Source organism: Nesoenas mayeri (genome assembly GCF_963082525.1).
Source record: "Nesoenas mayeri genome assembly, chromosome: 2".
NCBI lineage: Eukaryota > Metazoa > Chordata > Aves > Columbiformes > Columbidae > Nesoenas > Nesoenas mayeri.
The window spans coordinates 160,316,267-160,332,857 of NC_137543.1; the positions used below are offsets into that span (position 1 = coordinate 160,316,267).

General features: G+C 38.4%; 1 protein-coding gene across 3 annotated transcripts in view; it reads left to right on the top strand.

Moving 5' to 3' along the window:
• Positions 1 to 2,327: 2,327 nt before the first annotated feature.
• ADCYAP1R1 (ADCYAP receptor type I) overlaps positions 2,328 to 16,591 on the top strand; it is a gene marked incomplete at its 5' end in the record, with an annotated part of 112,949 nt that continues 98,685 nt past the window's right edge. For all 3 annotated transcript variants that reach the window (XM_080339706.1, XM_080339707.1, XM_080339708.1), the window contains one exon: positions 2,328 to 2,378. In XM_080339706.1, the coding sequence (XP_080195832.1) occupies positions 2,328 to 2,378 (51 nt within the window). The remainder of the gene's footprint in view (positions 2,379 to 16,591) is intronic.

Here is a 16,591-nt window from a genome sequence, read left to right on the forward strand (position 1 = left end):
AAAACATCCGCTCTCCAGTCCTCAAACCTAGTGAATGCCGGATTAAAATAAAACCGAGTCTTCAAATATTAGAAAGAGTGTATTCTAAAGGTTACCACTTCACCACAGGGTATCTGTCTACCTGCTTACTCAGCCATCTTCCACTCTTCAGTTGTATTTAAATTGTATTTCTGATGCATTACAGTGGCAGAATCCAAGGACAGAATTCAATCTGCATAACAGTCTCGGGCCTTTTTGGACAGGCCTGCACACAGGAGTGCAAATTATCAAGAAATAATTTAAAATCCAATGTCTGCTAATACATCTGTCTGATTTTCGGTTGCTTCTGTTAATGGAGTGACTTTCTTTTTCCACCTCCTCAGTGCTGAATGTCACCATGGATGTTTGCTGTCCTGCTCAGCTGAGATCTTATCAGTCCCTCATTATTTGATAAACCATCAGAAATACAGTTAAGTAATTAAATTCAGTACCAGAGCAGAGCAAGAGTGACTGATCGAATGAGGATGGAAGAAAGCAGATCACTTTAGAGGGAATTTTATGAATCATTGTTCTCCATTTAGTCAAGATCTGGACAAAGAAGACAAAGATTTAGGAAGAGCTTAATTCTCCTTTTTAGCTTTTTTTAATTGAAAGACTCCTTTCTAGATGCTTATGTCTTTGACAGTATGTTGCAGTCAGTATAAAAATTGAGTTTCCCTGGTTGAAAAAGTCATTTTACATTTGCCTTTGTCATTCTTTTATTTGCTTTCTGTCTCCGGTCTGTTGTATTTTCAGTCTTTTCTTCTTTGTTACATTTCCTCACATTCTCTCTGATAATTTAAATGATTTTCCAATATACCCTTGCTTTATTCTTTCTCTAATTGTTTGTGTGTCCTGTATCCTTGATTTATTATTAACTATGATTCCTTTCTTTTTCATTTTTTTCTTTCTCTTCTTTCAAACATTTACTTACCTATTTTATTATAACACTTCTCTAGTTGTGAAGATGTGTCAGATGTGTTTATGCCCACGGAGGTGGTAGGTGGTGATGTGTAGGAAACCTAGATCAGACAAGAAGATTTTAAAAGGGGTCTCAGCATGCAAAGACTTAATTTACATTTGGAAATAAATCAGGTGAGAGATGATTCTCTGTCTTTGAAATAAACTGGTGTGGCAGAGATCTTTCCTATGGGGCTAAACTCTCATGCCTTCCTAAGCAGAGAGGTTGCACCTAAACTGCTATGGTCGTTACCAGAGGACCTCTGGCTGAGCTTATCTTTGGAAGAACCAGGTCTATAGGGTAGAGATAAACTGAAGGGGGTCTGTCTCAAGTGATGGACAACAGGGGAAAGAAAATGAAAGTATATCTTCATGCTAAAAACTTGCTTGTACCTAGGGCATGAAACAAGACCTCTGTGTCACCAAGTTATCAATATCTGAAGCAGGATTGTGTTTTCAAAGGTAATGAGGATTGGATCCAGCCAAAGATTGAGATAGAGAGGTTCTCTTGAGTGAAAAAACTGTCTGAGGAGTGATCATGGGTTGGACTGAATGGGAATTTTTGAACACTGGGTCATGGCAGGAGGTGCTAGGACAGAGCTAGTGTCACGTAAGAAATTCTGTTGACATCCTGACCAGCTGTCTAGCTCCTTGGCAGAGACCAAGCAATGGAAGTCACAGATATGCATGATGCTTTCATCCATATAACTCAATCCCATCTGATGTCATGGATGAACAGTACAATTCATTGCTTTGTACCCCTATTGCTGAGTTCTCAAAAAGCCATTTGTTAACAACTCTGGTCATGGTTTTTGCTACCTGGACAAGTGATCTCTGTGAATAAATCATGATGTCATGTAGTTTCCAAAAAAGCCCCGGACAGTTGTGCTTTTGAGAGACTACTGAAAATCATGATTTCAGAAATGAAACAGACAGGTCCTTTTTCTCATTCAAAATAACCATCCTGCCTTTTCCTTTGGCTACGATTTAAGTCTTTGTAGCTATATAACCTGTTTCAGTAGTTTCCATGATACATGTCTTTCAGACATGTTCTTTGGCTTTATATTAATTGTGCAAGACCATCTATAATAGCTGCAATTGAGGCAAATATAGTTGATCTCTGGTATGTGCAATCCACAGTTAAATCTTGGGCTCTCTCTTTTCTGTCCATTTATTTTTCATTTTGTTAATGTTTGCAATATTTAAAATAATTTTCCTTTTTTTCACTGCAGAGATCTGAGCCCTGATTTGAAGACCTCAACAAAAAGATCTGCAGACAGTGTGTGCTTCAGCCTTAATACTAGTGTTAAAAAGCAAAATTTGACTGAAGTTCAAAATTAAGAGAGAACATGGACGTCATTTGGAAGATCTGCTTCTTCACCTGCGTATTGCTTCCCATGGTAAGGAAAGATATTTTTATTTGCATTGTACCAATTTAAATACATGTTCTCAAGGCCAGCACTTGCTAAGAGTGAAGGATCTGTTACTGACACAGATTTTGGCTTTTTCTGTGTGGCCTCCTAGGTTTTTATTAAGACTTTTACAGCCTCCTTTGTGGATGCAATAGAACTGTGATGACAGCTTGTCCTGTAGAAGGGCAAGTCAATTCCTGGGTCTTCTGTTTAAAATCCATAGGCTTAAGATTATTTTTTCCCAGGCAAAGGAGATAAAATTATAGATTCCCATCAGCCCTGTAAAACCTAAGCCTTTAGATATTTCAGCCAGTGCTTTTGAATGCCAACAATTTCAGATGGCGAATTTCAAGACACCATACGAGTGAACCTCTAAAGATACAGGCATTCAAACTCTATCACTTTTCTGGAGATCTTGGACTCCTTATGAAGATTACAGGGGTTTATTTTCACCATAAATCTTTATTTATTAAGTAACATGCTATCCTATGAATCACTCAGTCTTAACACGTCTGGGGATTGTAACTCTATTCCTACCCATTGTCTCCCTACCCATTGTGGCTGTATCTGGTTGCACATAAATGCTCTAAGACCACTGAATAAAGCTCGTTTTTGTCACTTTGTAACTGTGGGGAATGGTATACAATCCCTATAATAAACCTATCTTGCATTTCAGCTCAGTTTTTTGCTAGACTGTTGATCATAACTCTGCTTTTCATTACTTTTTGAGAAGCATTGCACAGAGGGATACTGTGACAAACAGCAACAGTATTTAAATCCTCTGTCTTGTTCTTATTAATAGCCTTCTATAACTTCCATGCAAATGCTTTACAATTGCTTAATATATAGCTATACTCACATTACTGCACTTTAATAACCAGGTATTTAAAGGCATTCTTGACATATATTTTGGTTTTATTTTTAAATAAGAACTCTTTAATATGATACCAATGTGACCGAAGTACCTTTTAACAGTTTTCAGAGTTTCTCGCTCATGTGTGTTGACTGTGTGACTTTAACAATACATTGTGATCAGCATGCAGGGCTTGTCTGTATTTTGGCACACAAAAATACACATTCTTTAATCTTCGGTCTTATTTAGAGACAATTTTAACTGACTGCATATTGGAAATGTAGTATTGTTCAACTAAATTCTATAAAATAGGATTGTAACTGGTCATATACTTCTGTTCATCCAAATAATATAGTCCCTTACCATACAAATAGTTGGTGTTTGAATTTTCTTCTGGTGCATGACTCTTCTGACTATTGCCTAGATTTTCTGGTCAGGTAGAAACTATTACTTATTAACCAAGTGAGGATGTTTCATTTATCTCTGAAGCAGTTAAACTAGACTTCCTCTAAGCTATTGGGCAGGGAAAAAACCTCCAACATTTAACCTGTTTTAGATGTTTATGTTATATGAGATTCCTTGACTATAGAAGGAGATTAGCTCAAATTCAGATGCTGTGGTTTTAGACATACATTCTATTACATAAACACACCTTGTTGTTTCTGATTTGAGACCCAGAAATTACAAGTTTCATGTCTCAGTCTCTTAGGAGCTCTCATCTTGCACCTAAGCCTAGGACAGCCTCAATGTTTCCTCCACTCTAAGTGTCGGTGAGGTCCATTCTACACCAGGTGAGACTGGAAAGCTGATTGGTAGAGCTGCTGAATTCCTGAATATGGAAACATATTTTTCAGACTGGAACAAAATTAATTAAATGGTCATATGAATGGAAAGGCAAAATGCATTTTTTAAAATGACTGATGATCCTCAGTGTTTTAAGATATTTGGTGTTCCTCTTGGGACAGTAAAGTGTCTCCTTATTAAGAGGTGAACAATTTTAATTAAGGGAAATAAATGTGACTGAATATATCTTTTGAGCTTTCAGATGAATGACCTTCCTGGCAAATGCAGAAGGACAGCAAATTTCCAGTTCCTAGTATTTCAGGACATAAATGTGATCGCTGAGCTGGATAATTAGTGATCAGCTCTAGCTTTTGGAAAGAACAGCTCTCTAATGAAATACGATGAGGCAAACCAGAGCTAATAAGAACAAATATGCTTTTATATATTCTGTTTCTGCAATGTTTATGAGGCAAGATTTACTGTAGTCTCTTGCAGAAACTCAGGTACTGAAGTTAATGATTTTACACACATTAACTTGTGTATTTGCACACTCACTTCTTTGGTCAGTGAATCGACATGTCTGTGACAGATATTGCATTGGAATTTGTGGATGGTATTAATTCCTTGTTATATTCCATATAATATAATATAATTAATACAATATAATATTCCTTGTAATATTATTTTCATAGATTGAAGTTCAGGAATTATATAATATTATCTATGGTTCTTCCTTTGCTGAGACTCTTTTGTAATGCTTGTGGTAACAAATTTTCTCTCCTTTGGGACACACACATTCTCTTCAAACCACCCCCGATGTACTCTGCTCATGTCCTCAAATTGGTATTTTTCTGTCATGCAAATTTTAAGATTTTCTACGAAGGGATGGGACGTGACTTTTAAAATAATTAGACTAAATCTAAATGTCATCCTAGCATCCAAAAAGTTCCTGGAAAAAATATTTTACATTGCTTTTCCCCAAACACATCTGGTACTGCTCAAGAAATGTCCAATTACTCTCAAGGAGAACTCTTGTTCTCAGCAGTTGGGTTTCATCCCCATTTAGTGCCACACATCTCCATCCCTCACAGTCCATGTGGCTGCATTAGCTCCTGAATCTGTACACCTGCTTGGATGTGCCATTTTTGGCTTCACCAATATGCAGACCCGTTGTATCCACAGAAAATCAAAGCACACAGACTAAAGCCTGCATTCATAAACAGGTTAAGAAAAAGCAAAGAAAAGACAAACGGTATTAACAGAAAATTTGAGGTGACCTCAAATATAGATTCATACCAGACAACAAGAAAATAATATGCTACTAAATAATTAGAAATGGGAATGTTAAGCCAATTCTAATCATCAGAGACCAGTGTGATTAGAATTTTCATGTGTGTAACAGGCTATTCTGCATCTGCCTATCACAAAGATATTTCACCTTCTTATTAATCACTTAGAACTGAAGGCAGGATCTAGAAGCATGATACCTGGTAGGCCTTTTAGAGTAATCCTTGAGCTTTATTTTTTCCCCATTTTAAGTGCTTTCTTAGCTTTAAATGTCTGTGTTGTTATTTTAGCTGGTTTTAATCCACTTTTTATTAACTAGACGCTGCTTTTCAGCCACTCTCATTCTCTTGTTTGTTTTCTCTGAACATCTTTTATTTGTACATCAGTTTTCTTCATCCTACCTATTTTTTTTTGCTTTGAATCCACTTTCACTGCCATTTTGATTGATTTCTCATTTTGTTCATCTATGATAGCAGTGGGCTTGATTTTTATAGGAAATATTAACAAAAGTCATCATAAAATTATTGAGGAGATAGGATCCTAAACCATCCTTCCTTTGTCTGGTTCCAAATGTACTTGAGAAACAATGAAATTCATGACTCACAATGTTGGCTTAGTATATGAACTGAATTTTAAATGTAACTGCAATGCAGGTGTTCTAACTGTCTGTAATAATTCAATCAGATGTATTTCTTTGGTTAATACTTGGAATTTCTTGTGGATGCATTTTTAATGTCGCTAAACTTCAATGTTGCAAATTATAAGATATTATTTGTAGTGTTTTATTAGCTGACAAACATGTTCACTGACTTCCTTTAAAAAAAAAATAGAAAAGATGGAAAAGAAAGGTGTAAGTCATGCCTTTTTTATACCAACATTGAAGTGTATGAGAGTCATGTGGGCAAATACAGATTTGGATGCATAGACAACATCTCACAGATCAGAGAATGAAAACCGTGATCTGATTATGTTTTAGCAATTCATTAAGAGGTGAAGATAGAAACTAGACCTGTTTGCTCAGACCCTGTTTATTGAAGGGGATAATATTTCTCCATCTTTTAAGGATGTGTGCAGTCTACAGAGCAGAGAGCTGTCTGTATCCTCCATTATTCATCTCTAGCTGTCACTTCCAGTGCCAGGCTATGTTCAAATAGGATCATCTACATTTCCGTCTCTGTCATTTTTTAAAGATGAGAGACAGTGTATTCAGACACACTGTTCAACTAGTTTCTCTCCAACCCTGCTATGTTTGCTACAGCATTCATTTTCTGCTGCAGCCAAAATGTGAGATTCCTCAGGCACAAATATAGATGGTTGTGTTGGTCCCTGCTCTTTAAGCAACCCATTTTTTTTCCATGCAGGGCTTAATCAGACAGTTTTTAATGATTTATTTGCCTTATGATTTGTAATGTCTCATAACCCTATTAGAGAAGTCAAGTTCTCTGTAGGATTGCAACTGTCTTTAAAATAATGCACAATTATAAGGGACTTCCCTGTTACTTATGTAATCCAAATAGAAACTTACAGAAATATAGCTAGGGAACTGCTGTGAGTGTCCTCCAGAGGAGAAAAAACTCAGCTAGCCAAGACGTTACTCCTGCTATAGCTTTTCCTTTTTAATATAAGGAGATGGTGCTGCAGGAAATCAGAATATAACAACCTCTGAAAAGCTTATTATGCTTTTTAAAAACAAAAAATTAAAAAAAAGTCTCAGGATCTATAATACTGGGTAAGGTAGTTTCAAAGAGAAGGTTTAGAAATTCTGGTAAGGTGTATCACAAAAAGCACCTGAGAAAATCAATGTTGTAAAACAGTAACAGTCTCCTTGATACCAACAAAATTCAGGCACCTTTCAGAGGCACAAAAATGAAGATCCTGGGTTCCAGGTGGTCCTTGGGCTGTCAGCTGGGTGGGATAGATACTTACAGAGAGTGATAGAGGAATAGATATCTCAGGGTGGTATCTCCTAAATCATAGAATGTCCTGAGTTGAAAGGGACCCACATGTATCATTGAGTCCAACTCCTGTCCCTACACAGGACAACCCCACAGTTCACACCATGTGTCTGAGAACATTGTCCAGTCTCTTCTTGAACACTGTTAGGTTGGCCCTGTGACACCTCCCTGGGGAGCCTGTTCCAGTGTCCAGCACCCTCTGGGTGAAGAACCTTTTCTGGATGTCTAACTTGACCCTTCCCTGGCACATCTTCCTGCCATTGCCTAGAGTTCTGCTGTTGGTCACTAGAGTTTAGCCGTGCCCTGCCTGCTCCCCTTGTGAGGAAGATGTAACTGTGATGAGCTCTCCCCTCAGTCTCCTCTTCTGCAGGCTGAACAAACCAAGTGACTTCAGCTGCTCCTCATACGGCTTCCTCTTCAAACCCTTCACCAACTTCAGAGCTCACTTGAGATACTGATAAGTCCCTGGGTTTTTCTGAGAAAGCCCCAGCATGCTGACACTCCTAAGATGCCTGAAGCTGGTGGCAGACCTTGATGTTGTGTTGGTGCTCTGTCTATTAGACTGGCACTTGTAATCCCACACTGGGCACATCAGGTGTCAGTTATGGTTATTGCAGAAGTTAAAGAAAGACACACTTGATTAAAATGCTTTTGAGCTAATTAAGCCTATTTGCACAAAACATTAATGAAAACCAAAAAAAGGAAGTCTAGAAATACACATATTCTACCACCCTGTGGTTCAGAGTGCTATGCAAAAAACACATGTACCTACATGCAACTTTGCTTATTTAGGCAGGCAAGACTTCTAGGTCTTAGAAACACATGACAACAGGTTACAAAGCAGAATATAGTTGCCCTACATTAATGTGTTCACGTTTTTGCCCTCTGCTAGTAGTAAGAATTTCTGTGACAGGTAAATAATATGATGACAACACTGATTTAAAGGGCGTTAATGTGATTCTTTTCCCTGCTGTTTTTGTATTCATGAGTGTGGAGAAGCATTGGATGAGCAGTCAAATAATAAATTGGGAAATTAAAAAAAAAAAAAAAAAAATTAGAAAAGGAACCCATTAAAAAAACATCAGAATCAGTGATTCTTTATGTTGCATAGATATTAGTATCCCGCACCTGGAGGGATATTATTCAAGCTTCTAGCAAGTGTGCTGCTAGCTTGCTCCTCCTTGGGTTTGCTGCGTCAGGAGCCTAAGAAGGTTAACTGTGGAGTCAGCTTGAAGAGAGAGCTGAAATGCAGAACCAAAGCATATTAAATGTAAGGGAGAAATTGAAGCAAAAAAGCAGGAAGACAGGAAAATAATATGAAAAAATCCACATTTATGTCATGGCATTGTTAGGGATTTGGTCTTCTTTATGCTCTCCCGCCTCTCTCACCATGGCTTGTGCCATGAGGGCACCGTAAAATGACTCCTAGCAAATAATGAGTTTAAATCAACTTTAGTTTGCAACTGAAACCAAAACCAAACAACAGACCTAAACCAAGTGATGGAAACCAATAAACAGCCAAGAGGTAATCCAAAATCAGTCAGCACTCTGAAAACATTTAATAAACTGCAGTTTAAATATTCCAGTTGGGGATATTGTTACTGTACAAACACACAAGAATGATGATCTACAGCCTCCACACACTCACTCCGAAGAGAAGCCTCTTTCACTCAAGGGTACCCCGAAGAAATAATTGCCTGCCCAGGATGGGGCAAGAGTTCACTCAAGGATATATCCAGCAAAAATAATCACTCACCAAGGAAAAGGCGAGGGCTCTCAATCCCAGGAAGTCTCCTTAAACAGGAGGACTCCAACCCAACCATGGTCCCACTGTTCCAAGAAGCCCACTCAAAAGTTGGTCTTTGGTACAGGCTCCATTTGATAGCCTGATCAGATCTGAGCTGTGGTGATTATGAGCATGGTCCAGAAGCTTCTGGCCCTGGGGCACCTCATTGGATGGGGACCCTGTTTATTGACCATGGGTCTCACCCCTTCTAGCCTCCCAGCCAGGAGAAAGTGTATGTGACCAGAGTCACCATACCCTTGGAGGGACAGGACATGGTTGTCATCATCAATCAGGGTGAGAACAACCAAGATGGGGCACAAAAGGTGCTGAAGAGCCATCAACCCTCTTATTTAAAGCCCTGGACCTTATCAGGCTGTGTGCAACTGCCACAGGTCATAATAAATAATTTCTTCTGTGAAATAATTTCTCCTGCTTTGTGGAGTGAATGTATGTCCTATGGCAAGAGCTGGGGTCTTCCTGAGGATCAAGTAGCTCTGCTGTAAGCCTGCCTGGGGGAACACACAAGATCAGTGCTTGCTCCCGGGTTACACACCACAAAGCGCACCAGATGAACCGTCCAGAGGTTGCCTATGCAATAACCATAGGGTTAGGAAGTAGACACAAAGCAGAGCACACAGTGCTTCGGGCTGCTTCCAGGGCTGCTTTTTCAAAGCAATAGAGACATGGCTATTTAATCAGAATCTATGAGGCCCATTAAAAAACACTGCCAACCATAAAGCCTGAGTGTTGTTATCATTGCGGTCCCCAAGGACACAGAACCCAACTCAACAAAACCTTCTTTGTTTTTCTGGGCAAGGGGTGAATAGCTCACTCCAGGCTAGATTGTGTTCATTTCCCTGAAAAGAAAATTGAGTTTCTCTCAGATATTTTTTTCCCATGTGGAAATCACTTACAAGTGAGGATTTGGGAGATGTGGGTCCCCTTCTGTACTAAAATATGGTAATCTCTGTGATATATTTATTCCATGCCATATGATGTTAGTTGTGCCCCAAAACAGAGAACATCACCTTCTTAATGAATGGGATGTGCATCTGTATTTTCCTGCGCATGTTAGAGCTGTATTGGGTACCTAACTGATGTCAGGAAGTGTACTTAGGCCAACATTTAATCATCTACATGCTGGATGTCCAGGCTGAGATATTAACTTTTACTAATATGTACTAATGATGTTTCTACAGTCACTGGCAAGGGACACGAACCTCTAGACATTGATATAACTCATCCTAAACCCCCCTAGTGCTCTCCTTACTGCAGGGTCATTAAAAATTAGCTTAGACTAGACTTTGTCTTTTTAAGTTTTTAGAAATCTCATATTTATTGAGCAGTATGTTATATTTTATGAAAGTCAAGTGGATGATGAATAGATGCCAGTAAGTCTCTGTTGCCCACTTGATTGTTGTGCATTATGAACATCTTGGGACTCCTCTTCATAAGGTGGTTTGTAGTGTTATCACAAATGCTGTTTACTACATGTCCTGGAATATGTTTTTGAAATCGAATATTGTATGGGTGAGGGCAGATGCCAATGGATCATTGTGTCTGCAGTAAAAAAAAGAAAAGAAAATAAAAATGCATACTATTAAATTCTTTGAGATCTTTAAAATAAGAAGGAAGACCCATTTTAGAGAGAACAGGAAACATATTTTCCCCACATAGTAACATTTAAAAAATATTTTATAGTACTTTGAGAGACTTATTCTTTTTGTTAAAGTTTAAATAATATAATCTCAATTTCAAGCACTTTCCCCCTTTTATTTTACAAAATAGCATTTCTAAACAAATAATGTTTTCAAATACGACTTACCATATAGAAAGGGGGAACTTGATAACTCTCCTCCCTCTTTTTAAAAAGGAAAAAATGATGCCTTTTTGTTTGTTTGTTTTCTATCAATATGGTTTAGACTATAAACTTAATTAACATGTTTTTCCTTGCAGGGAAATAATCTTTCAGCCAAATGTCATTTATGTCAGTTGGTGACTTTAATGGTTTCCCAGCTTTTGTAAGCACTCACGATTCCAATATACTTAGATATATACGTACAGTTATGTTGAAAAATTCTGTTGAGGATCGCAAAGTGATAAAGATTTTTCTGTTCCTGGCCTTCCATATGTAACACATTCATGCAATGTCCTTTTCTGTCAAACATTGCTCAGTTGGCTTCTTTTGGAGTGCCAAATTCTTATTAATTCTCTAAGAGTTTTAGATGGAAAAAGAAAGCACTTTAGCTTCTGTGTATTTTTTTCAAATGCTTTTTGTCCTACCATCTCACTCTGACTCAGCATCTGTGGCAAACATGTTATTCAGGGGTTATTTAAGCTAAATACAGGCTGGTGATTTGATTGTTTGAAGAATCCTGAAAGAGTACATCAATAATTTGAGCCACTGGTATTTGCAGATTTGGGAAGGGAAAGTACAGAGATATATATTTTTAAAAATTATTCTTATATGACAGCCACATCTGAGTGTGTTACATATTTTGACATAAAACTTGTTTAGATCTTTATTTTAGCTTTCTTGTTTTCTAAGGGCTTGCCAGATAACTGATAATGCAAAAGGCATATTGGATAAGATCAGAGATACTCTGAAGCTCAAGGGTATAAATTTGTTTACTTCCCCACAAATATTAAAATGGTGCTTTTTTCTTGCTGCCCTCTGGGTGAGCTGGTTTTAGTTATTATATCTCTGTTAGCAGGTTTTATGATTATTTACTCCATTACTTAAAAAGCATAACAAAATACATGTCATTTTTGCATTGCAATAGAAATGAGATTCTCACGCAATTACAGGCTAAGCTAGCCCATTTTAATTTCTCTTCCAGCAATGCAGATGTGCAAAATCTAAACCTTTTCGGCCATCATGTGTTGTCTCTTATATCTGAACTAATGCAGAAACACCAGTAGAAAAAATTGTATGCTAATTTAAAATAACTGTTGAATTTCACTGCATGTTTTCAGTCTATCTGCTTGAGATCAAAATTAAGTTACTATTTTTCCCGTAACTGGCCACAGCTGTAGACATTCCCTTGCATATTCCATTTACAAAGCAGCCCCAGGAGAGCCACGAATTCTGTACAGGTAGACGATATCGGTGAGAATAGACTGTAAGATGCTGAAGGGCCTTTGATACCCTATTTATTTTTCCATTCCTCCAGGTTATCTATCAATATCTCCCCCCAAAACCTGAATGCTATGGATGGTTTCAACTAAATTTGAAACAAGGACCACGTTCTCAGGCAAATTAATTTTCTAACTGTTTCATGATAATATTTAGGCAAAAACAGAGATAATGTTAATTCCCTGCAGAAAAATAAACTTCAAGTTAAGGTTGAGCCTTGTTGGACAGCAGAATACCCAAACAGGAGCTCATCTAGGAGACACTAATCCACATGATCAACGACTAAAGCCTTGTGCTACCACTCACAACACTCGTCAGCTTCATTTATTCATTTATTTTAAATCTAACAGCTAATTCAGGTATCTGGCAGTTCAGGATCACTGGCAATTAGAGCATAACCTAAGGCACAAGAGCTTGAAGATGAAGTGTTTTTAAAACCCCAGATTAGTGCCCTATTTGAGCAATGCTGCAGCTTCTTGTTTCTTACTTCTCTCTGTGCCAAATAATGAGACCAGATGCACAACCCTGTCTCTAAAAGTTGTGGAAAAGATAAATCCACTTAATGCCAAGGTATGTGCAAGTATTAGAGGGAAGGTACCAAAAGCAAGATGTGTGAAATGTGAGAAATTTGGTTAACATCAGTGTTGCGCTGTGGAGAAACACGCACTGGTGAGTTGCCTGGAGATCTTTCCAGGGTTTAGGAGTTCTGTCAGACACTTGGCTTTCAGACATTCTGAGACCACTAATCTGGAAAAAAATATAAGAAAATAAAGTAATGGGCTCTGTATTCAATCTATTTTTGCAGCTCAACCCATAAGTGAATTCACTAGTCATGTCTGAGTGAAACACAACTTCATTTCATCAGTTCATTGTGCTGAGGTGACGATCAAGCATCCCTCTTTTTCTGACTTTTTCTTTCATGTTTCCTTTTACATGGCCTGGTATAGAGCTTATTCTCACCCATGATATCCATGTACGTGTACTGATAGCACAAGGTGTAGCAGCCACGTACCCTGGGTGGTCTGGACAAGCATAGGTGGGGATGGCCAAGGCACAGCCTAGTGCCTCCTGATTTTCCATCACTGGTGTGAGGTCCTGCATAAATCCTCATCTGATTAATGTTTTCATGTCTTCATTGACACACTTATTCCTTCTCCGCTTCACAGAAGCTTATATTTTTTCTGTTTATCCAGCTGTTTACTAGCTCCATTTTAAACTCTTAGGGATTTTTACATGAATAAAAGGAGTAGATAGCGACCAGAAATGATAAAGTTTATTTTGCTTTGGTTTTCACACTGTAACCTATTTGTTACAACATTCTGCAGATATTTTATTACAGAACACAAATATGGAAATTTGACTTTTTTTCCCTTTTGTGTCTACAGAATTTTCCTGTAACTCTGTTAAAGAAATTCAAAATAACACCTTGTGAATGACAGTATTTGAGAGGCAGGTCATCTTGTACTGAGCTCAGCTCCCACTACATGACACTACTTACAATGGGAGGCTTTTGGAGGATGTTGAGCAATGTGAAGTGATGATCTTCCAGCTGTGTTCATGGCTTTAGGAAAAAAACAAAAACAAAACACCAAACAGCTGCAGAAGCTGGCAGATGCCATTGTGAAATCACACCATCAAAATTATGGAAGAACAGAACCCTGAGTTTAATGTAATGTAACAAAAAATAAAAAGAAAGTGCTTGCATTTTGGGGCAGTGGGTGTTATTCTGTTTATTTTTTTCATAAGTGAAAATGTGAAATATTTATATGTGTTGTCAAAGGTGTAACATAGAAATTCTGAACACAGTAATCCTGAGGATCAAATAAATGACAGCTATTATATATTGGAATCACCCACAATAGCTCACGAGGGACAATATAAGATAGGTTCCACCAATTTTGCTTTCAAGCCTCTATTTACCTTAAGTATGACAGCAATTTGTTCTCATGGCAGAGGGATCTTGTATTTTCTCTCTCTTCAGTGTGTATTAGACATACAGTATTTATGTATGTTAATGTTTTCTTCTGATAGCAGGAAAACCAAAGCAATCTAAAGTAGCTGCCCCCATTTCTGACCCTACCTTTCTCCATGGAAAAAGAAACGATCTTTCTATTAACTTCAATCTGAATTAAATTTAAAGATTACTGCAATTTAATGCCAGCATTCCAAGGGCTCAGAGCTATACCTCTTTTTGTTGTATGTCGTATCACAATTTTGGAAATAAGTGGAGTTATGAAAATTCAGACCATTAACCTTAGAGGAAATGCTTTGCAAATCTTTATTTATTGCATATATGTGGCTGCAGGGTGGAAATAAGGTCCTGCACTCCTTGAGAGTAAAAATAGTATACATAGTGGAAGTGATTTTTCTTTCTGGAGGTAGAAATACATTACCAGAAGATAAATTAACTTTTTGGAAGGAAAGGATATGAGTAGGAGCTGAAAATAAAGCTGTTAAGGTTAACAACTGAGGAATTCTGGTCACTTCAGGTCCTGTGCAGGCATTCATATGGGGAAATTCATCCGAACCTGAGCAACAACCTTTTCTGAGTCTTTTGACTGACAAAAGAACAACAACTGAGGAAAAGACAGAGACATGAACTCTGCGCAAAGCCTCTTTTCTGAGGCCATATTTCATGTATTGCATGGCTTTCAGCAGCTGCCACTGTTAAATATAGAGACAAAATTTGACTTCGCCATGGGAGCCCTCCAAATCAACTCCAAGCAAATGATAAGCTTAAACCACCTCTAATTCACAATTGAAAGCAAAACCAGATGATGGACCAAAACCAATGAGAAGCAAAGGATGCAGTTATCCCAAAAATCAGTCAGCACTCCAACAACTTTTAATAGACTACAGCTTTCATATATCAGTTGGGGATATTGTTACCATACAGCCACACAAGAATGATGATCTACAGCCTGCACGCACTCACTCCAAAGAGAAGCCTCTCTCACTCAAGAGTACCCCTAAGAAATAATGGCTTGGCCAGGGTGGGGGCAAGGGCTCATTCAGGGATATATCCAGGAGACATAATCACTCACCAAGGATGAGGTGAGGGCTCTCAGCTTCATAAAGTCTCCTTAGATGGTGTCCCACTCCAAGGGGAGGGCTCCTATCACAGTCCCACTGCTCTTAGAAGACCACTCAAAGCGGGACTTTGGCAGCGGCCCCATTTTATATCCAGGACAGATCTGATCTGTGGTCATTACGAGAACATTCCAGAAGCTTCTCTGGGCCTGGGGAACCTGGTTGGCTGAGGATCCTGTCTATTGACTGGGGGTCTTGCTCATCCTTCTCCCCCAGCCAGCAGGAAGGTATATGTGATCGTGGTATATGGTATACGTCACCATGGTATATGGTATATGGTATGTGTCACCATGGTCCAGGATGGGGCAGAGGGAGGTGATGGTTGGCATCGACCAAAATGTGTATGTGAGGACAGCCACAGTGGGGCACAAAAGGTGCTAAAGGGACATCAACTGTCATATTGAAAGCTCTGGACCTTATTGGAGTGGGTGTAACTGCCACAGGCTTGTACCGCTGTGATGCATACTACACTACGTCAAGACACATCAAGATGTGTGGGAATCTAGGATGGCTGGAAATTTCAGAACCAGGTATCAGTGAGGTTATAATGTTGTCATTGTCACAGATGAAGTAGGATCCAGGATTTTCAAGCCCAAACACATAATATTAGGCTCTCTTAGTCAACATAGAAGGACCCTATTAAATATGGCGTTCATAAATACCCCAGAAGAATAGCTTTTTTCTTCAGGATGCCAGTTATTGATGCTTCCACCCATTTAGCAAATTAAATTTGGGAAGAGATGCTTGAACGCATCAACCAGGACTTATTATCTTTAGTGTAGAGTAGTAACCTAAACCGCTTGGGCTTTAAAGTTTAGTGTGTTTTTTTGTTTGTTTTGTTTGTTTTTTGTTGTTGTCATTTTTTGTTTGGTTGGTTTTCGTTTTGTTTTGGTTTTGTCTGTTTGTTGTTTGTTTCTGTTTTTTTAATATTGTTTTGTTGACACTAAAGAATTATCTCTTGTTTAAATATGCAAAAGATTCTGAGTCCCGAATGTCTGTGCAATGCAGTCAGCTGCAAACAGCACAGCTGCAACATCTGGACTAGATGATCTTTTGAGGTTCCTTCCAATCCCTAACTTTCTGTGATTCTGTGATCAGAGCCCCTGTGCCACCCTGTTCTGCATCAAGAATGTCCTTGTACCTGCCAGTGGAGGTGACTGGCTTAACACTTTAGATGCCTCCTCCATGTTGTTTGGGCTGAGAACAACAGGACATGTACCATGAGGATATTAAAATCCTGAATCTCTCCTTATTCAGTAATATATCCCTTATCTGAGCAAATTTCTGTAGAGTAACAGAGCAGAAAATGCT